The sequence below is a fragment of the Manis javanica genome, chromosome 8 (genome assembly GCF_040802235.1).
Source record: "Manis javanica isolate MJ-LG chromosome 8, MJ_LKY, whole genome shotgun sequence".
NCBI lineage: Eukaryota > Metazoa > Chordata > Mammalia > Pholidota > Manidae > Manis > Manis javanica.
The window spans coordinates 91,521,272-91,543,470 of record NC_133163.1 but is presented as its reverse complement, the minus strand read 5'-3'; the positions used below and the strand labels follow the sequence as shown (position 1 = coordinate 91,543,470).

General features: G+C 37.5%; 2 protein-coding genes across 12 annotated transcripts in view; one reads left to right on the top strand and one right to left on the bottom strand.

Annotated features, from left to right (window-relative positions):
* NDUFAF1 (NADH:ubiquinone oxidoreductase complex assembly factor 1) overlaps nt 1–5,447 on the top strand; it is a 50,080-nt gene extending 44,633 nt beyond the window's left edge. For 3 of the 10 annotated variants that reach the window (XM_037018885.2, XM_037018884.2, XM_017648547.3), the window contains exons 4-6: nt 2,344–2,447; nt 2,952–3,051; nt 3,599–5,447. In XM_037018885.2, the coding sequence (XP_036874780.1) occupies nt 2,344–2,447; nt 2,952–3,051; nt 3,599–3,748 (354 nt within the window). In that variant the 3' untranslated portion in view covers nt 3,749–5,447. Of the gene's footprint in view, nt 1–2,216; nt 2,448–2,951; nt 3,052–3,598 lie in introns of those variants that run through there. The other 7 variants (XM_037018890.2, XM_037018887.2, XM_037018886.2 and 4 more) reach the window with 5 other exon arrangements.
* A 421-nt stretch (nt 5,448–5,868) lies between these two features.
* The window catches only part of NUSAP1 (nucleolar and spindle associated protein 1), a 32,389-nt gene continuing 16,058 nt past the window's right edge, over nt 5,869–22,199 (bottom strand). The window contains exons 6-11 of one of the 2 annotated variants that reach the window (XM_017648543.3): nt 19,209–19,318; nt 15,834–16,018; nt 13,676–13,833; nt 9,927–10,043; nt 7,794–7,902; nt 5,869–6,743 (exon numbers count right to left, since the gene is read on the bottom strand). In XM_017648543.3, coding sequence (XP_017504032.1) covers nt 6,662–6,743; nt 7,794–7,902; nt 9,927–10,043; nt 13,676–13,833; nt 15,834–16,018; nt 19,209–19,318 — 761 coding nt within the window. In that variant the 3' untranslated portion in view covers nt 5,869–6,661. The remainder of the gene's footprint in view (nt 6,744–7,793; nt 7,903–9,926; nt 10,044–13,675; nt 13,834–15,833; nt 16,019–19,208; nt 19,319–22,199) is intronic. The other variant, XM_037018985.2, reaches the window with a different exon arrangement.

Genomic DNA, 22,199 nt, shown 5'->3' with positions numbered 1-22,199 from the left:
TCTGAGGTAAACATCCTTATTTTCTTTAAGATATATTCCTAGAAATAAAATTCCTAGAATAAATGGTGTGTACATTTTTAAGGCCTTTGATGCATATTGCAGAATTATTCTCCAGTATCACTACCATTTAATCATTAGCAATTACTTTCTTTCCTGAAAATATATACTCCTAATCTTTGGTTGGAAATAGTAGTTGTTTGTAACAACTCTCTTTAAATCATTATGGGAAAGTGTTGGAAGATTTTTTAAAAATTAAATCTTAACTAGTTTTCACTTCTTCCTGAATATTTCTCCTTTAGTAAATAGAAGTAGAATGCTTAAATATTTACTCTGATTATAAAGAGAAAACCTAGAGGAAAATGATGGAAAAATTATGTGTGTTAGGTTTTTTCTGTCACTTGTATGGACAGAATAACTGTTGATACCCTTTGTTTTTCATGTTTCTACTTAAGATTTTTGGGAGTTTTTTTTTCTTACTGATAAATACAGTCTTATATTGGTTTCAAGTATATAACAGTGGTTCAGCAGTTACCCATATTATTAAATCCTCACCCCCTCTAGTGCTGTTACTCTCCGTCAACATAGGAAGATGTTACAGAATCATTGGTTATATTCTCCATGCTGTACTGCTATCCCTGTGACCATCCTACATTATGATTGAGAATTTTTGTGCCCCTTTATCCCCCTCACCCTCTCCACCCACCCACCCCAATCCCTCCCCCACACCCCTTTCTTTTTAATGCAGGCTTCACATAGTTAATGTTTCTTCTTAGCTTCACTTTTTCCCAAGCTAATGAAGTCCACTTCCCTTGGTATGGACAGTGGTCTTTGAGAATTATGTGCCATAAAGACAGGAAATTAGTTGGAGCGGGTCAATGGAGTGGGTACCACATGCTCTTGAAGGCAAGCAGATAGCATTGATTCCACTTGCAAAATGTTTTAAATAATGAAGTAGATGAAGGGCCGAACCAGGATGCAAAATGAGAAATTGATAAGAATTTCCTTCCAGATTTGTTTGACAGACATGAAGGGAGCAGGTGAAATGAGGATGTGTCTGCATTTAGATTTGCTGTGTGAACAACTTGATCTTGTGCAAAGGTGGTTTATTATTATGAGCTTGAATTAAGTTTGTTTTTATGTCAACAGATGTTTTTGGTGATAAGTAATCTGAACAGTACATTAAAAAAATTTTTTCAAATCATTTTTTGGTTCAAAAATAAAAATGATACAAAAAGATATGTGCATTGAAAAGTCTCATTCCTACTCATGTCTCAGTCCACCTTATTCCCACCCATTTCTATAAGGTAACAACTTTTATCTACAAGTTGCTTATAGATTTGCAGCTTCTTTATGCAAATACAAGCAAATACAAATATTTTTATTTTCTCCTTTTTTTTTTTAACTCAAAATTAACACACTTTTGCATCTTCTGTGCCAGTTTATATTTTAAAATTTATATCCTGGAGAGCTTCCATATCACTCACTATATGGTATTAATCTTCAATCTTTGTTATTTTGTTTGGTATTTTCTGTTATATGCATATCCCATCATTTACTGAACAAGTCCTTTATTGATAGACACTTGGGTTGTTCCCAATTGCTATAGTAAATTTATTTTTTCTTTTTTCAGGTATTTTGAGATATTTTGAAGTCTGTTTTTAAACATATATGAGATTATACTGTAGGTTTTGTCTCTTTTTTTACTGGTAATATATTGTGGAGGTCTTCCCATTGCAGCTGTGTAGATATACTTCATGTTTTAAAATAAGTGCATAGCATTAAATTTGTATAGAATGCACCATAATTTATTTAACCATTCCCCTATTTTTCCTTTTTTTTTCCCTTAGAAAAACTCTATCTTTACATATTTTTTAGTTTTATCTGTAATATAAATTCCTAAAAGTAAAATTGGTAGGTCAAAGTTACAGCATTTAAAATTTGCTAGATAACTGCTGTATTAATTTCCTACTGCTACCTAAAAAATTGCCAGAAACTTCACAGCTTCAAACAACACACATTTATTAGCTCACAGTTAAGTTGGGACATGGTATGGCTAGGTTCAGTGCTCAGGGCCTTATAAAGCTGAGCTCACGGTGTCCGCTGGGCTATATTCCTTTCTAGAGGCTCTGGGAAGAATTGACTTCTAAGTTCACTCTGGTTATTGGCCAAGTTCCTATGATTGTAGGATTGACATCCTTTTCTTTACTGGTTGTCAGGTGGGTGCTTTTTCTCAGCTTCTAGAAGCTGCCTGTATTCCTTACCATTTAGCTCTCCATCTTCAAAGCCAGCAGTGAAGAATCTCCCCTGCATTGAAGCCCTCTTATGCTTCTAATGTTTCAACAGTCCCTTTTATGGATTAAGTCAAGCTTACAGAGGATTATCTTCCCAATAGTAAAGTCAACTGATTTGGGACCTTACTTCTGCAGTCCCTTCACAGCAGCACTGAGGTTAGTGTTTGAACACATGGAAGAAGACGTTTGTTCACTAGCAGGTGTAACTCTTGGGGACCGTATTAGAGTTCTGCCTACCACAATTGCCAGCTGCCCTTGAAAAGAATTTTACTGATCTGCACTCCTATCAGCTTTGTACAAATGTGCCTGCTTCATTTCCAACCCCATTATTGGGTTGTTTTAGTATTTTTTCAGTTATTTGTAAGTTTTATGTTTAGGATACTAGTTTTTTGTCCATAAATGTTACAGATATTTCTTTCCTAGTTTATCCTTTGCCTTTTGCCATCAAAATGTCATGATTGTACTCTACTATATCATTTTTCCTTTGGGACTTCTGGCTTAGAAAGGTTTTCTTCTAGTAGTTGTTTCATTAAAAAAAAATGAATGTAATCCAGATAATTAGCCACTTGTCATAATGTATATATTAATTTTAGAATTAAATCAAAACTATTATTTTAACATTGCAATTTTATACAGATGCCTCTGTTGCTTACATTTCAGCTACAACGTAAATGGTTTCTTTCAGATTCCTTTCTCCAAATTTTTCTTCTCTAATCAAGGAAGAATCCGGGATGCCCAGTACCAGCTTCTGCTTGACAGGGTAACATTTTCTTGTACTTGCACTCAGAACTCTGTTATTTTTAGTGAAATAGAACTGTGAGGATGATTTCTGTCCATTTTTGAAGGTTGGCAAATGAAAGATGCAAATTCCTTTCAAAGATGAAAGGCCACTGCTATCATACCCAGACAAAGATGTTGACTCAGATCTATCCTGTGAGCCAAAGCTCCATTCTGGAGGAATTTCAGTATGGTCATCTTTTCAGCGTGCCTACGGTTAATGTTAACTTTAAAATAAGAGAACAGTATTACAGTTCAGGAAAGCTTCAAAGAACCTTGGGTAGACATCCATGTTGTCCTCACTAGGCTTCAGTGGCACTACCTTAAAGGGAGAGGAGAGGAAGTGCAGTGTGGGGAGAAAAGCAGCCCTGTACTTCTGTGAAAATTTGCTATGGCACATGAAGACAATAGCAGACTTACTAAGGGCTGATAGGATAAAGACACAGCTATAGTAATCCCCTCTTGGAATTTCAAAACTTCAGGAACATTAGTATATGAGAGTTTGATCAATTTCTCTATTTTAAATTTAGATCTCTTCTATTGGATTCACCCTGGCTGATAAAGTGGATGGCCCGTTCTTCTTGGAAATAGATTTTATTGGAGTGTTTACTGATCCAGCCCATACAGAAGAATTTGCCTATGAAAATTCTCCAGAGCTTAACCCAAGACTTTTTAAGTAGAGATCATGTGGTAGTTTTGTAGAACTAAAGGTAATAATATTTCTGATGACACAAAATAAAATTAATAGCATCCAACCAATGGCTGGTCTGTATTCCCAAAGGCAAAATGCTGTTAAAGGGAAACAGCATGAAACCAGGTTCTAAGCTGCACCTTAATTTAAAGAATTGCATGTCTGATGCAGAGGTACTATGTAATCAACTGTTTTTGTTAGGATGATTCCTATTAGGCACAATTCCTAAATGAGAAGGCAGTTTCCAAAGCAAGGAATCTCCGAGATGTCTGTTGGATGGCCTTTTACTATTCTATTCCTTGTAGGTTTCTTCTGTTTTTTCTTCTTTATTTTTTGTTCTTTAATGAGACAGGTTTTTTTATTGTGGTAAAACATATTATATGATATTTATCATCTTAACCATTTTTTGGTTTACAGTATATAAACTAAGTGCAGCTTGTAAAACAGATTTCATCTCGCAAAACTGAAACTTTGTACCCACTGAACAACTTTTCCTCCTTCCCTCAGCCCCTGGCAACCACCATCCTACTTTATTTCTGTGAATTTGACTATTATTTAATTAAAGCTGCTTTATTAAACTTTTTATATTGAGGGAGGTAAATAATGCACAAATCTTAGTGCACAGTCTGATGAACCCTGCCACATGTATCACCCAGACCAAGACATCGAACATTATACTTTTTTCCCCTTCACCTATTTCACCCATGCCCCACCCCCTCCCCTGTGGCAACCACAGTTCTGTTGGAGTCTGTTTTGTGTGTTCATTTATTTTTTAGATTCTATATGTAAGAACATACACTATTTGTCCTCCTCTGACTTCACTTAGGATAATACCCTGTAAGTCTACCCATGTTGTTGCAAATGACAAGCTTTCATTCTTTTTTTATGGCTGAGTAACATTCCATCGTATGTATATATGTTTTTTTCGGTCTATTGATGGACATTTAGGTTGTTTCCATATTTTGTAATAGAGAATGTCATTTACAAATATACTCACCCATAGTAGGTTGCCTTTTTGTTTTACTGGTTTCCTTTGCTAATTATTTCCCAAAGACCCCACCTCCAAGTACCATCACACTGGTAATTAGGGCTTCAACATAGGAATTTGGGGAGAATACAAACATCAGTCCATAGTACCTCCTTAGAGAGCTGGTCCTCCAAAGATACATGATTCTTACTGTTTTTTACTTTATTAGTGACTAAAATACTAGACTAATGTCCCCAAAGCTTCCCCAGTCATCTTAAGTATTACAAAGATTGCATATATTAAAAATGGGACCCTGATTAATATAGTTTAAATTGATCAGTTCTTGTCATCTTAGCAGGTAGGAACTATAATACAGCCTGAATACGTTGAGAGAGCCAAATTTAAAATGAATAAGAGAATAGACAAAGGCTAATAGCTTTTCCATCATCTTGGCCTAAAATCTACTTTGTATATTTTCATGTAATTAACATAAAATTCAGGTATTTAAGTTCAGTTTAGTGGGTTTTTTAAGTATATTTATAGAACTTTACAGTCTTTACTACTTTTAAGTTTAGAAAATTTCCAAAAGCCTAAAAAGATACCTCAATACCCCTTTACAATCACTCTTCATTCCACCCCCAAACCCAGGTAACTATTCTACTTTCTCTATGGGTTTATCTTCTCTGGATATTTCAAATAAATAGAATCATATAATATGTGATCTTTTGTGTCTGACTTTTCACTTAGCATAATGTCTTTGAGGTTCGTCCACGTTACATAGCATGTTACCAGTACTTTTTGTATGTAATAACCTTTCAAAGTGATTGAGTCATTTTACCTTCTAGGCGGCAGTATATTTGACAGTGACTCTGAGATTTCCTGATGCATCTGATCTCTGCTTTTTGGTGGCAAACTGAATTTATTCAACACCAGGAGTATTCCATGTTCTGTGGGTTCATATATGTATAATGATCAGTATAATAGAATCTGATAGGTGCTGTGAAATACAAAAGAAGGATATGGTCCTTTCTTCTTGGGGTGGGAGTGAGTGGTCAGGAAAGGTTTCAGAAGGAGTACAAGTTAATTCTTGTTAATCTTAGCTGGTCCATTAAATCTTAGAAGCCAATTATGTTTACAAAGAATGAATCACCATGAGAAAAATTTTATTTATGCAATCATAAGCAGAACAAAACTTGGAAGCTCCACTTAGGTGCAACAAACATGGATATGATGCTAATCAACTATTTTCCATAAATTGAGTAAGATATAAATTAGAGCACAATAGTCCTTAAAGCAGCAACCCTTACAGGTCAATATGGTCCTATGTATTTTTAAATAAGCAACGCTAGAATGAGCTAGTTTTTAAGAATACATTGAATGAGAAATAGTGATTACATGAAGTGATCTGAACAAAGATGCATATAAACTTAACACACATCACACAGGTAAAGTACTGATGCCATGATCAACCCATATGGCCCACTGTTTCATTAAGACAAGCTTCTCTAGAGGACAAAGAGGTGGCCTTTCCTAGCTTACCTATTCATAACTTGTTATTCCATTTCTATTAAAGCTTGTGGCATAACTAGCTACCATAAGGGAAATGCTTTTGCCTAGAAGAGGACTGCAGCTCTGTTAATAGAGTAGCAAAGGGAACTTGACATTAAAAATCTAGGTCAAGAATCTATAGGACAGATCTCTTTAGAAAACTGAGTTATGCAGGAATTTAGGTAAAAAAAATTTCAAAGAATTTGTGAGCTTTAAGGTAATAATGTCTTTTCAGAGACATAGCATGTGAAGAACCCACTGAAACTACATATATTGTGAACAAAGCAGAAAAAAAAATCTTAAGTGGGAAGAACAGTATAAAATATTTACAAAAGGGAGGTTCAGAATAAAGGCATATTTATAGTATGTTATTATTGATCTTTAGCCTTATGGGAGGCCCCTTCGAGCTCCCAAAACCTTTGCTCTCTTCTCCTTCCGTTCTTGCTCATGTTGCTTCCGTTGCTCCTCCCTAAGGACAGGAGGGACACATTAGGCTCCAGGGAAGCTCCACAATAGGCCACTTTAAAGAATTTGTTAGACTAATGTCCAACCTTCAAATGATATCAAGCACACTTGTGTAAAACACACTTGTTTAAAAACCATACTGACAGGACATTGCACTCTGGTAGTCTGTGAGATGGATGCCACACCTGTAAGTTACTGTTGTGTTACAAGGCCAGAAATGAGTACTCCTTTCTATGTTAAGGCAGTATTCTAAAATCATGGAACTGGAACCAGAAGGCCCCTTGGCACTCTAATAGCTGTAGTTTAATTTTGTTCTAAATGAGAAATCTCTACCACCACAAGTCAAAGTCAAAGGTCAAGCTAAAAAATCAGTCTAGGGAAAGTGCTAGAACTAGAACTAGGGCCTACTGACTTAAGCCACAATGTTTTTCTGGAAGGGATTAGGAGGCAAAGAAAAGCCCCGGATCACGTTAATAACCTTAATAGCAAATACAGTTAGTGAAGGTCTCGGTGGCAGCTGGATGTAGGCGGGTTACAGGATAGGTTACCCTTTATTAGGAGGGTTTCACACAAGGAATCAATCAGGACAAGCTGCAGCCCAGGGCTAGCCCTGGCCTGAACTTTATTTTCATGCAGAAGGAAACCTCTAAGGATCATCTTGGGGATCCCCCTGTGTAGGCCTTGAAGCCTAGTGAGCCTGGTTTTCCTGGGAGTGAGGAATTTACATCTATCTGCATACCTAGTGCCCTGAGCACTTGGATGGTCTGGAGGGATATCCAGGCACACTGTCTGGGCAGTAATGTAAGAGCGGTGTCCTGAATCCAGGCCTTCTGTGTTGCCCATAGTGCTTTATAAACAGCGCAGAGCTTGGGCTCTACCTCAAAACTACTCAGTTAGAACCCAGTGTGGTGGGGCCTAGACACATACACTTCCAGAAAGTTCTACATGTGATTCTACTTCTACCCTCTTCTTAAATACTACTATTAAGAGGTTCTGCTTCTATATAGTCTTTCAAAATGAAAAGAATTATAGAACAGGATAATTATGTACTCACCTGGTCTGGAGATGAGGTTGTTTATAAGTTTTCTTGTAGAAGTTAACTCTGTTTACATGCTCATTCAGAGAACTATTTTCTTTTGATTGTCCCCATGGTTTCAGTTTTCCTAGTTTAGGACAGAGACAAAGACAGATGTAAAAGATTCTTATATTTATATTCCCAATTTTATTCTCTTCATCTGTGGCTCCTTGCTTGCTATTAACATTTATGCTTTGTGTTTATAGACACCTGCCAGTATAATTCTATTTCAGTTTCATATTTCAGATATAAAGTACATTCTTTCTCTAAAAATAAAAGTGTGTTCTACTTTTTAATCCTAGGAAAGTCCTATACAAAAAAATCAGTACTGAAAAAAAAATTAAATCCAACTACATAGCACTTTAAAACCAAGTGTACCCCAAGGTTGCATAGGTATTAATAATGTTTAATACTAAAGTAGTATTTCATCTGTGCAATTTGTTATTACCATTACCTATTAAACCATACTTGGAATGGAACAAGCAGGAATGTTTTATCAGCTTCAGAACTGGGATCAAATCTCCAATGTTTATGTTTTGCTGTATTTGCATAGTTCATGGTCTATTTCTGAGCAGCAATGATTGTCATTTGTGGTGTTTCCCATTTTATGAAAAGGACTTTCATACCCAGTGTATCATTTGATCCTTTCAATACCTGCTGAAGTAGTAATTATTTTTCCTTTCATAAAGGAAGGAAGGGACTTTTCTAGGATACAAAAATAATACGAAGCACAGATGAAGCTCTAATCTAGGTTTTCTACTGTCAGTAGAAGTCAGTGGTGGTCAGAGTCATTTTCTTAACACCTGGTATGTGCCAGGGACCATTCTAGGTGCTGGGGACACAGCAGTGAAACGAGAAGTCAAAAATCCTTGTTCTTTTTGGCTTATATTCCAGTGGTATCAGCAGATAATTATCATGTAACGTCAGGTGGTAATAAGTGCTTTGAGAAATGTAAAATGGTAAGGAGTAAGGACTGTGAAGCAGGGAGAGGAGGAAAGGCCTGAGTTGGTGACAGCTGAGTGGGTGCCCCATTAAAATGAGGAAGCAAGCTGTGCAAAGGTCTGTGGGAAGAGTATTCTACATGCAGCAGAGGGATAGTGAGCTGAAAGATCTGCAGGTGGGAATGAACTTGGTGTATCAGCGCTGAACACTGGGGTGGTTGACACAAAGTCAGGGAGGGGAGGAGGTGATGAAAGGTGATTGGGTGAGAGATGGGAAGCCTTAGGAGGTTCTGAGCAAGGCAGCAATGGGCTCAGATTTGTTTTTAAGGCTATAGTGGAGCAAAAAGGCTATTCTAGAAGGCCCAGTAAGAGATGGTGATGACCTGGACCAAAGGGAGTTGTGGGAGGGGTGAAAAGTGGCCAGGTTAAAAGATCTGTCTGAAAGGTGGAATTGAAAGGACTAAGCTGATGGAATAGAAAGGGGTCTGAGAGTGAGAAGCCAAAGATGACTCATAGGTTTCTGCCCTGACAACTTGGTAGATAAGAGGTGCCATTGCCACAGATGGGCCTCTCACTTGGGCTAGGTGAGAGAAGCAGAAGTTTTGTTTTTTTTTTTTAGCACAGTTTAGCTGATCTATGTTTACACTTTGTTTCATTAACATTAGTAATTTAAAGATTATGTAAATGTGATTCTTGGGGGAAGTATTTTTGTTTAAAATTCCAGAAGCACTTAAAGTCACATTAAGTATTGTAATTTTAAATGGATATAAGGATACTCTAATATATGCCCAAGACATTTGGCCAGTAAATATCCCAGGATGTTGGACTGGTGGCTCCCAACCTGGGATCCTTTGAAAGTTGTAAAGAAAACATTCATTTACATAGGCTAACTTCCAAGTTCCTTGATTTTGGCTGAAATTTTATTAATGTTTTGTAGTAACACTGACTAGAAGTTATATTTTTGGTTATCAAATATGTAAGTAAACCAATTATTTATTTAGCATTTGTTTAATGAACAGTCTTTGAAATCATGGGTCATATGGATACAGAGGCAGGAATTCCAGGTGGTGAATTATGGCTTTTGCTGAGTCACTAGAATTTTTCACATCATCAGATGCAGAATTGCTTAAAGCCTTTTCCAGGCCTTGTCCCTCAAAATATCCCCACATACCTTTGTGTGGCTCATAGCTGAGGGGACGAGATAGACTTGCTTTGAGATCAAACACTGGTTTCCTATGGGAGACTGGAGTCTGTGCTGCCTCAGCTGTCAGCTTGAATGGGGTAATGACTAAAAAAGCCAAAACAAAAACCAAGGCTCTGTTAGAAGAAAAGACCTGTTACAGGTCTTAATTTAATTACATTTCTCAAGCTTAAAAATATAATCTGTATGATTAGTCTAAAACAGATGTAAGGTTAAAATAGGAAACGGGAGAAAAAAGTAACTAAGGAAAGCTAATCACAGATTTATTACATCCTGTTAGCAGCTCTCCAAGTAGTATGGCATTTCCTAGGATCATCTGGGAGTTTAGAATCCTGTTTAAAGAATTAACTGGGTAGTTTTCCAGGCTGTTTACCTTTTAGGAAGTTATGTATTATTAATAATAACATTTTCATTAACACCAACAAATATAAAACCTTCAAGGTATGTAACCATGCAAATAAAAAGATTCATGGCTCTGGTTATTAGTAGAGGCTGTTATTTAAGAATGTGAATTTTTGTGCCATAAAGTTAAAAATATGCCACAATAAACACATATGGTCAATTAATATATGATAAAGGAGCCATGGATGTACAATGGGGAAATGACAGCTTCTTCAACAGCTGGTGTTGGCAAAACTGACAGGTACATGCAAGAGAATGAAACTGGATTACTGTCTAACCCCATACACAAAAGTAAACTCAAAATGGATCATCAAAGACCGGAATGTAAGTCATGAAACCATAAAACTCTTAGAAGAAAACATAGGCAAAAATCTCTTGGACATAAACATGAGCAACTTCTTCATGAACCTATCTCCCCGGGCAAGGGAAACTAAAGCAAAAATGAACAAGTGGGACTATATCAAGCTGAAAAGCTTCTGTACAGCAAAGGACACAATAGAATAAACAGGCATCCTACAGTATGGGAGAATATATTCATAAATGACATATCCGATAAAGGGTTGACATCCAAAATATATAAAGAGCTTATACACCTCAACAAACAAAAAGCAAATAATCCAATTAAAAAATGGGCAGAGGATCTGAACAGACACTTCTCCAAAGAAATTCAGATGGCCAACAGGCACATGAACAGACGCTCCACATCACTAGTCATCAGAGAAATGCAAATTAAAACCACAATGAGATATCACCTCAGAGGAGAAAGGATCGCCATCATCCAAAAGACAAATAACAGATGTTGGCGAGGATGTGGAGAAAGGGGAACCCTCCTACACTGCTGGTGGGAATGTAAACTAGTTCAACCATTGTGGAAAGCAGTATGGAGGTTCTCAAAAAACTAAAAATAGAAATATCATTTGACCCAGGAATTCCACTCCTAGGAATTTACCCTAAGAATGCAGCAGCCCAGTTTGAAAAAGACATATGCACCCCTTTGTTTATCACAGCACTATTTACAATAGCCAAGAAATGGAAGCAATCTAAGTGTCCATCAGTAGATGAATAGATAAAGAAGATGTGGTACATATATCACAATGGAATATTATTCAGCCATAAGAAGAAAACAAATCCTACCATTTGCAACAACATGGATGGATCTAGAGGGGATTATGCTCAGTGATATAAGCCAGGTGGAGAAAGACAAGTACCAAATGATTTCACTCATCTGTGGAGTATAAGAACAAAGCAAAAACTGAAGGAATAAAACAGCATCAGACTCACAGAATCCAAGAATGGACTAACAGTTACCAAAGGGAAAGGGACTGGGGAGGATGGGTGGGAAGGGAGGGATAAGGGGAAAAAGGGGCATTACGATCAGCACACAAAATGTAGGGTGGGGGGCACAGGGAAGGCTGTACAACACAGGAAAGACAAGTAGTGACTCTATACCATCTTACTATGCTGTTGGACAGTGACTGTAATGGGGTATGTGGTGGGGACTTGATAATGGGGGGAATCTAGTAACCACAATGTTGCTCATGTAATTGTAGATTAATGATACCAAAAAATATATATATGTACCACAATAGTATATTTTAATAAGCCAAATTTTGCTACAGCTGGGCATCATATATCTGGCATGTTATAATCCTTTCCCCTCAGAGCTGCATCCAGGCCACTGTCAAATGTTAGCAATTGTCTGCATTTGTAAATGAGCAACCAGGATCTGGGACTACCTAGTTAAACAAAACAGAAAAGCACAAAACCCCCGTGCTTAAGGTATCCTATTGTGTCAGTATCAGGTGCTGGTCGGGAGGGGGCCAGTGGGGTGTCAGAACAGAGTATAAATCAGTGCAATTTAACCTGTACAGTAAATGTCTGCATGCCCTACTATCCAGCAGCCCCACTCCTAGCTCTAGAGGAATTCCTGCACATGTACAGGAGATATGTTCAAGAATAGTCATAGCTATACTATATTTAATCACAAAAGTTGGAAACACAAGTACACGAGCAGTAAAATGGGTCAATTGAAATATATCTGTACCATTGAAAACTACAGTGAAAATTAACTTTAGCTCATTTATCAATAGGGATGATTCTTCAAACATTATGTTGAATGAATGAAGCAAATCACAGGAAAAAAGTCATAGTTTGATTTTGTTTACATAAAATTCATATTTGATAATAGTGAAAAAACTATCCTATCTCAAGTGGGCACACTCTGAATTACTTAGAGGAGAAAGCTCAGACTATGGTAAATATTTAGTTCCTGCCTCATGTTCTTATCTGTAAACCACAATTTGTGAGTCCTTTTCTCATAAGGTAGGTAGCTGCTGCTCAGTGACCCCAGCTCTCTGTAAAATGACAGTCTTATCTTAGACAAGTCCACTCCCATTTTTTTTTACCACTGCCCCTGCCCAAGCTCCTTGCTTCCCATGACTTTAGAATGTTACATGGAATGTTTGCTTGCTGGTATAGAAAGATTAAGGATTAGGGAGGTAATGAAAGGTCATTTATAGGAGGAATAATATAAAGTAACTATTACCACCTCTGGACTCCTGAAATTTAGTTGTAGTCTCAATATGGAATCTTTAATTTCAGTCTTTAAGGCATGTAGAAATCCTCAGACACTCTACACTGGTTATTCCCAACCATGCTTTTCTCTAGTCTGAAGCTCCTGCTGGATTCCCCTAGTCTCAGGGAACCTGGCCATCCTTGTTGCATCATCAGGGCTCGTGCTGACACATCCAATAGGACTCTCAGGACAATCTCAACATACTCGATTCTGCTATAGGCCTCACCAGTTCGTGATATTGTTTTAAACCTTTGCACTACCTACTGCAGAATTCTTTTGAAAACCACCTGGTCATGGTAGGTAATGATTAAGTAGACATCGTGTAGAAGATTGTGTGGTTTATTCGGCTTTACACAATCTCCTAGTCGCTGGTGTAGCATTTAGCCCATGATCTCTGGGATCCCATTAATTTCAGAGTCTTGCAGGACCATTCAGAGCTATAATGAACATTGTGGTCCTCCTCCTGATCCCTGAGTCTGAGAAGGGGCTGAATGCTCCTCAGAAAGGGCACCATCTTAGGATTCCTCTTAGAGACAGAATGGATTCATCAGGCAGACATCCGTTTTTTGTTTGTGTCTCCGGCATTTTCTTTGCCAGTATAAAATGGAATATGCAATGGTAAAATTTTTGCTTTTGATTTTATAGATACAGAGAGGCTTTAAGTAAACAGATATACTTAATTCTTAATTTCAAGAAGTTACATGGCTTAAAATATGAACCAAAACTTTTTTTTTTTTTTTACCAGCAGCAGAATCTCCTCTTGTGGTCTTCTGTTTCTGTGTCCCAAGCACAGTCTGCCCTTTTGGGGTGCTCCCAGGTATGGCCACATGTGGGGACTTTCTGGCTGGAGTCTTAGTCAGTGAGCGCTTATGCTCATTATCTTTAGTAGCAGCCGAAAACCTAAATAGGACAGTAGAGGACACAACGTTGAGTAGTTATGTCAAGCTAATTCAGCAAAATCACTTGCCCATCACCACACAGTGAAAGGACCTCAATAAATACTTGTTACACAAATGAACCTCTTTTGCAAAATAGACACGTTTTTTTAAATACTGATGCTAAAGCAAATCATTTATCAATTTTTGTTTATTTGTAAACTTTGTTTTTTTTTTGTATTCTCTGCTCCCCCTGCCTTGGCCAACGACAGTATAGGTAGAGCTTGCAGAAGATACCTGTGGGCCCCAAGTTACAGTTTGGGAGGTACTTGAAGAAGCTCCCCTTCTCCTCTTCCTGGTGATATCAAATCAGAGGCAACAAGAGACTGCTATGCTAAATGAGTGATGGGACCAGGCCTTACATCTTCCCAGGAGAATGTCATTCATTTGAGTGGCACATAAGCCCATTCTCTACTCATAGCAAATCGCCGTAAGTGTATTGCATTGATTTTCTGATGCAGTTTTACTACACTTTAACATCTCTGAAATAGGGATGTGTTTTCTAATTGGTAACACATCACAGGTGGCAGTGATTTTTCTTATTGGTTTATGAAATAATGATGAGAATTTTGTAGAAATGAAATGAAAATCTCCTAATGACAGACATATATAGGGTTAGTAGTGGGGCATTAAGAGAAGCGAACTTCTGGACTTCTGAGTGAAGATTGGATGGTAATCCTGAGTCAACACCCAAAATTATTATTACCAAAGGCTCTACAACAGAGTTAAGAAGTGCCGTGAAGTCCATGCTGCTCTGAACACTGCTGCGAAGCTGGACTCGCCCTTGCTAACACAGGCATACCTTGGAGATGGTGTGGGTTGGGTTCCAAGACCACTGCAATACAGCAAGTCAAACGAGTTTGTTTCCCAGTGCATATAAAAGTTATGTTTATACTATACTGTTGTCTATGAAGTATATGATAGCATTATGTCTAAAAAACACAGTACATACCTTAAAAAATACTTTATTGCTAAAAAATGCTAACCATCTTCTGAGCTTTCAGTCAGTCATAATCACTGATCACAGATCACCGTAACAAATAATAACAGAAACGTTTGAAATATTTCAAGGATAACCGAAATGTAACAGAAACAGGAAGTGAGCAGATGCTGCTGGAAAAACAGCACCTACAGATTCGCTTGATGTAGGGTTGCCACAAACCTTCAATTTGTGAAAAAGTGCAGTATCTGCAAAGTGCAATAAAGCACAGCACAATAAAATGAGGTCTGCCTGTATTAAATACAATCAGAACTGCCAAGTATATAAGTGCCTCATCTTCCAAACTAAGTCAGTATATAGAACCCAAAACTTAAGGGCATTTGTAAGCTTTAAAAACGATGTCAGATAGTTGTATGCTAGAGAAGGGCGACCACACCCCAGCTCTCTGAGATGCCGCCAGAGCCCTTAAAAAAGGAGAGAATGAAATTTCAGTATTAGAAGAAAGGAGCCTGAAGATCTTCATTTGTGGAGACAGTCACAGTTGAGGGCTACTGTCATGTCAGGAAAGGCAGAGCAAAACACAACATGACACAGAGGCAACAACAGGGCAAACAGCCGCAACACTGCAGTACCCAATGGGTCACAATATATACATTTTAGGATGAGTCTGTTTTTTAGTTCACTGCATTGTGCGATTTTCTGTAGGAATTTAGCTTCAATTTTAAGTTCAATGGAAAATTTCTCTTTACATATCTCAGCAGGCACACAAACTAATAAAATGGGTAATATCCATATATATACAATTTTCTGTCTTGCTAATCAAATTAAGCTTAGGGAAGTTGGATAAAACAAGAAAACCAAACACAAATAAAAAGAAAAAAGATCAGAACTTATAAAAATCATTTGCTGATCTTCCTGTTCTGATTTCATCGACATTGAAACATGGCTGCTGTACACTTAGAGTATATTAAATCAATACAGCTTTGAGACCTTATCCTCGGTTGCATTTTGGAGTTCCTCTTTACCTGACATTCATTTTAGTTGCTGAAGGAGTGGAGTGCCTGACTGCCCCCTTCACACTCAAGGCACTCCGACCTGCAGTGCCCCGGGGCTGGCCCTGCGAGCACTGCAGGCTGGTGGGAGTACAAGCCCCAGAGTGTCTGCCTCGGAGAGGAACTGGAGTTGTCACCATTCTCTTCATAACAGGCTTCTGAAGGAAGAGAAATGCACCACGTTAAAGCCTGGCCTCTTAGACAGGATGGTCTGCTTGACAGAGCACAGAAGTGTACCCCCACTTACCCTCTTGTGTTATCCCACATTTAATCCCACCTGTTATCCATTCTTTCCTTACTGTCTCATCCTATCCTACCTGCCTGGTAGGCTGGCAGTTCCCTGTACCTGACTTAAGGGTAACTTCTGGTTGTGCTGAGTAATGTGTTACAGAAAGACTTTCCCAGCTGCCACGTCCCAGGCATTTTCTAAATAGGAAGGGAATGTGGCTAAAGAGTCTCCTGTGGCCAGAAAGTGAGGATAAATAGGTTCCCTTGGACATACGGTACCTTGTAAGCCTGATACGCAGTTTATTAAATACAAACTCAAAAGAGAACCTGTTACATAATTAGCATGTGGAATCTACAAATCGTTCCATCCCTTCCCTTGGCCCCCAACAGCTTTTAAAGTTCTTTTACAATCAGAAGAGATTCTAATGTGAGACAAATTTAAAATCAAAATATTAGTAAATATATATCTTTACCATAAGCTAAGAACCCAGGTTAGATGTATTAAACATATTGTTACATTTAATCACACTTGTTAGGCCTCCTTCTATCTTCTGTCTAAAATTCCAACATCCACACTGTTACTTACAAAGTGTAAGTTCACTTGGTGTCAGGACCATCAACTCTACATCTTTGTTTGAGCAACTTAAAATGTGTAAGTATTTATTATTATTATTATTATTATTATTTTTTTTTTGTGTGTGTGTGTGTGTGTAAGCTCCCGGGCCCTCTCTGTTCAGTTCTCCCCACATTTAGACATTTTGATTTCCAGGCGATATATATATTTATTTATTTATTATTAAGGCATCATTGATACACAATCTTATGAAGGTTTCACATGAGCAACATTGTGGTTACTACATTCACCCATATTATCAAGTTCCAAATGTGTAAGTATTTCTACTTGCACTCACTGCCAATCTTTCTGACCTTTTTCTAGGTAGACTATCATTGCTACTGACTCTAGTAGCACTAATTCATTGTGTTAGCAATGTATCGAATTAATTCCTCCCTTTCTTTTAGCAATATAAAAATCCTGTCCTACTAATGCAAAGAGCCCAGTCATATCATACACAAAAATAAAAATGTAGTTTAAGGATTAAACACGGGGAATAATAATAATGAAAGCAGCCAAAATAAGTGTATTTTTATGCTCTTGGGACAGACAAGTCATGACCAAAACCTCAGGAGCCTTAAGAAAGAAAAGCTGGATAGAGTTAACTAAAAATAAAACAAAACTTTCCACAAGGTAAAAGAGACCATTAATATAGTTAAAAGACAAACTCTGGGAATGTATTTGTAACATTGTAACATATACCATTAATGGTAATGTATTTGTAACATTATAACATATATATATAATGTATTTGTAACATTATAACATACACCATTAATGTAGATAAATGGCTCATAAATAAATGGGCAAACATTAAGAAAAAGCAAATTCACAGAAAAAGAGCCAAACACAACATATAAACAACATATAACCATCAAAGAAACAACAATTCAGTTGGTATTTTTTTCATGTTATATATCAAAGATGAAAAAATTCAATCAATTTCCACTGTTGGCAAAGTAAAAAGGCATTGTGGGGCACAAGATTTCTGATCTTTGTTGCCATACAATCCAATAGGTCTCCCTACTTTAATCATGCAAGTCACTGGTTGTGGCCAGGACCATTCTATCTAGACTCTCTGCTCTTCGGTCATTGCTCATCATTATCCAAATGACCAATCCCAAAACATGACCACTATAAAGAAAATTTTTTATTAGCTATGGTGAAGTCACTGTAATTGGTCCCTTTTTCTCCAGTCTACAAATAGACCATACCAATAACCCATCCGATACATGAATTCTTTTAACTGTAGAGGGGGTAATTTTAGAATTAAATTCATTCAGATGGGGCTGTCGCTAACAGAAGATAAGCTATGCATTTATCCAACACATCTTCAAGGCTACACTCAAGTTCATGCTTGAGGCAGTTGTTCTACCCTTAAGTATTACCTAGAAAATCAACTCACCCATATGATGTAATATGGAAAGCTTGACTTTCAATCAAATCCTTTAGTGGTAAGGAAACCAGTGGTCCTGCTTCACGGCCTATCTGTAGCTAGCTCTTGCCTATGCAGGAAAGGCCCTTAAATGCCTGCTCTCTGTTAATCATCAGCAAGGGCCTCCCGTCCCAGTATTCAACTGTGAGTGTAGTGATACCTAGCTTTACTAATATTTCATAAAGTTTTATTATGGACATACTGCATATCTCTTCTCTGGATTCTCCACTCATGTTGGTAGATCAGTATGAAGGAATAGTGTTGGTTAATGCCATTCATGGCTTTGTCACTATTTGCTAGAGGGCTGATAGTGTTTCCAGTTGTGGTAATAGTGGCTTTATAAATCTGTTCAAGTGAATATTTATTACCCAACACTGAGTTCTTGTTAAGAAGTTTGTGTTTTTGTTTTATTTATAACTGATTACCCAGTACATTTCCCTATTGACATTTAGTATGAGAAAATTTAAAACTCAGAGTGATGTAACAGATACTGTATCTGCTAGCAGTGCTCATTCTCTGTCCTTTTAAATTGACTTTATACTGTTCTGTGTCTTGTGTAATAACACAAACTACCTCCAGTTCTTTTTGAGAAACAGACAGGTTGGTGTAATTCTAAAAGAATTTAATTTTTCCCCGACCCTCTAAATGGTACACTTCTGAGAATCAGATACCATGTGAGACATAACATCAACATCCTAGGTTGCTATCAACTAACTTCTCTGCTAACTCAGCCTTGGGACTTCATCACCAGAGGGGCCTTGAGTCTGGCATGACCTAACCTAGATTAGACAAGACTTAGACGAGGCTGCCCAGGGAGCTGTCATCACAGAAAGCCTTTACATTAGCTATTGCTAGTCACCCCTTTTTCCTTATGGTGATAGACGGGAAAGAAGATGGCTTCAGCCATTTATCAGTCCATCCTCAACAAAAGTAATAGGCACAATGTCAGAACATGGAAAACAGAACAACTTATTGCCGCTCTGGGTTTTCATTCATTATAGTGAGGGTTTGCTGTATTTGGAAGGTTTTGAAATAATTTAGTCCCAGTAAGAACATAACTTTATCGGCATACCTTCAGTTCATTAAATGAATTGTGTTCTTCAAAATGTTTCTTTTTTCTCTCAATATATTGATCAATGGACTCCATTTCCTTAAAACGAGCCTCATGAAGCTTCTTAAAGTCTAGAATGTTACCCAAAATATGAAAATGAATAATAAGACAATATCCATTTATTCACCTTCTGTTTGTTTTTTGTTAATAGTTATTCTCTTCTCTGTATCTCTGACATTCAACTTCAACAGCATCTTTACCAAAACTTTAATTTCAAAACATTTAGTTTTTGGAAATTCAGAGGTAAAGCAAATCGTCTCAAACTATCAAACATTCGCCATCTCTCCAATTGTCTATTTCTCTGCTGACAGTTTAGTCCAGAGGATAAGAAAAGATTTGTCCTCTCTCCTCACCAACCGACCAATTGTTCTTTACTTAACCATAAACTTTACTCTTAAAATGCTTAGAAAACTCTATGCCAAGGATTTGCAAACTTCTTCTGTAAGGGGGTGAATAGTAAATATTTTAGGCTTTATGGCCACATGTGGTATGGTCTCTGTCTCATAGACTCCTTTATATAACCCTTTAAAACTGTAAAACCATTCCTAGTTTAAGGGTCAGAAAACAGGCCAAGGTGGACAAGTAGTATGCTGACCCCTGCTTTGGGCTAGTCTAAGTGGATAAGAATATTCTAATTAAGTGTAATTAAGTGTTAAATACAGGCTTACCTTAGAGATATCATGGGTATGATTACAGCCCACTGCAATAAAGCAAATATTGCAATAAAGTGAATCAAATGAATTTTTTGGTTTCTTACTGCATATGAAAGTTGTGTATACTTTGAAGTATACAATAGCATTATGTCAAAAAAAATTGTAAATACCTTTAAACAGACTTCATAAAGAAATGCTCGCGATCCTCTGAGCTTTCAGCGAGCCATAATCACTGGCCGGCCACAGGCCACCACAACACATATAACAGTAATGAAAAAGTGTAAAATATTGTAAGAATTACCAAAAGTGTGTGACACAGACACACAAAGTGAGCAAATGCTGTTGGAAAAATGGTGCCAGACTTGTTCAGTTCAGGGTTGCCACAAACTTCAAGTTGTAAAAAATGTAGTATCTGGGAAGCACAGTAAAATGAGGTATGCCTTTTATGTGAATTTTTAATATATGCTGAGAAGTATTCTAAATAATATAAATATAAAACACTCTATGTGCCAAGCAATAGAGAAGAATTACATATCCAGAAATGGAGTCCCCTAGATTACTAAAAAAAAATTATTACGAGGTAGACATTATGCCACATTAGACATTCGTTCTCAGGTATTTACTAAATACCTGTTACGTGCTAGTTGCTCTGCTAGGTAATCAGAAGAAGAAAAATAGTCTCAGTCCCCATTACAGGAGTACTCCATTTCACTGTGCTTCCCAGATACTGTGCCACTCCACAAAGCAAAGGTCTGTGCAACCCTGCAGCAGGCATGTCTGTCAGCACCAGTTTCCAACGGCATTTGTTCACTTTGTGTCTCTGACACATTTTGGTAATTCTCACATTTCAAACTTTATTAATATTATTACCTTTGTTATAGTGTTCTGATCAGTGTCTTTGATGTTACTATTATAATAGTTTTGGGGTTCATTGAACCACACTTAAGATGGTGAACTTAACTGATAAATGTTACATGTGTTCTGACTGCTCCACTGACCAGCCATTTCCCTGACTCTCTCTCTCTCTTCTCTATTGCCTGAGACACAATATTGAAATCAGGCCAGTAATAACCACATAATAGCCTCTAAGTGCTTAAGTGAAAGGCAGCATCACATGTCTCTCATTTTAAATCAAAAGGTAGAAATGACTAAGCTTAGTGAGGAAGGCATGTCAAAAGCCAAGACAGGCCAAAGCGAGGCCTCTTGCACATAGTTAGCCAAGTTGTGAATGCAAAACAAAGATTCTTGAAGGAAATTATAAGTTCTACTCCAGTGAACACAAGCATAATAAGAAAGCAAACAGACTTATTACTGTTATGAAGAGAGTTTGAGTGGTTTGGGTAGAAGATCAAACCAGCCACAACATTCCCTTAAGCCAAAGCCTAATCCAGAGCAAACTCTGTAATTCTATGAAGGCTGAGAAAAATGAGGCTGCAGATGATAGATCTGAGGCTAACAGAGGTGGTTCCTGAGGTTTAAGGATACAAATCTTCTCCATAATGCAAAAGCACAGGTGAAGCAGCAAGTGATGGAGAAGCTGCAGCAAGTTGTCCAGAAGATGAAGCTAAGATCATTAACGGCAGGGGCTGCACTAAGCAGCAGAGTTTCAGTGCAGATGAAACAGCCTTCTGTTGGAGGAAGATGCCATCTAGGATTTTCAGAGCTAGAGAGCAGCAGTCATTTCTGGCTTTAAAGCTTTAAAAGACAGGCTGTCTTATTAGGAGCTAAAACAGCTGGTGACTTTAGGTTGAAGCCAGTGTTCACTGATCATTCTGAAAATCCCAGGGCCCTTAAAGTCATGCTGCCTCTATTCTGCCTGTGCTCTATGAATGGAACAACAAAGCCTAGATTATAGCACATCTAAGTGCTCACACTAATCCCTCTAAAATGGACTTGATGGCCTACTCTATTAGGCCTACTCTATTAGGTTTACAACATGGTTTACTAAACATTTTAAGCCCACTGTTGAGACCTACTGTTCAGAAAAAAAGATTCCTTTCAAAATGTAATTGCTCACCGACAATGCACCTGGCCACCCAGAAGCTCCGGACAGGTATGAGATGAATGTTGTTTTCATGCCTGCTAACAAAACATCTATTTTGCAGCCCATGGATCAAGGAGTCATTTTCACTTTCAAGTCTTACTACATAAAAATACATTTCATAAGGTCTAGCTGCCATAGACAGTGATTCCTCTGATGGATCTGAGCAAAGTCAACTGAAGACTTTCTGGGAAAGATTCACCATTCCCAGATGTCATTAAGAACTTCCAGGATTCATGGAAAGGGTCAAAATATAAA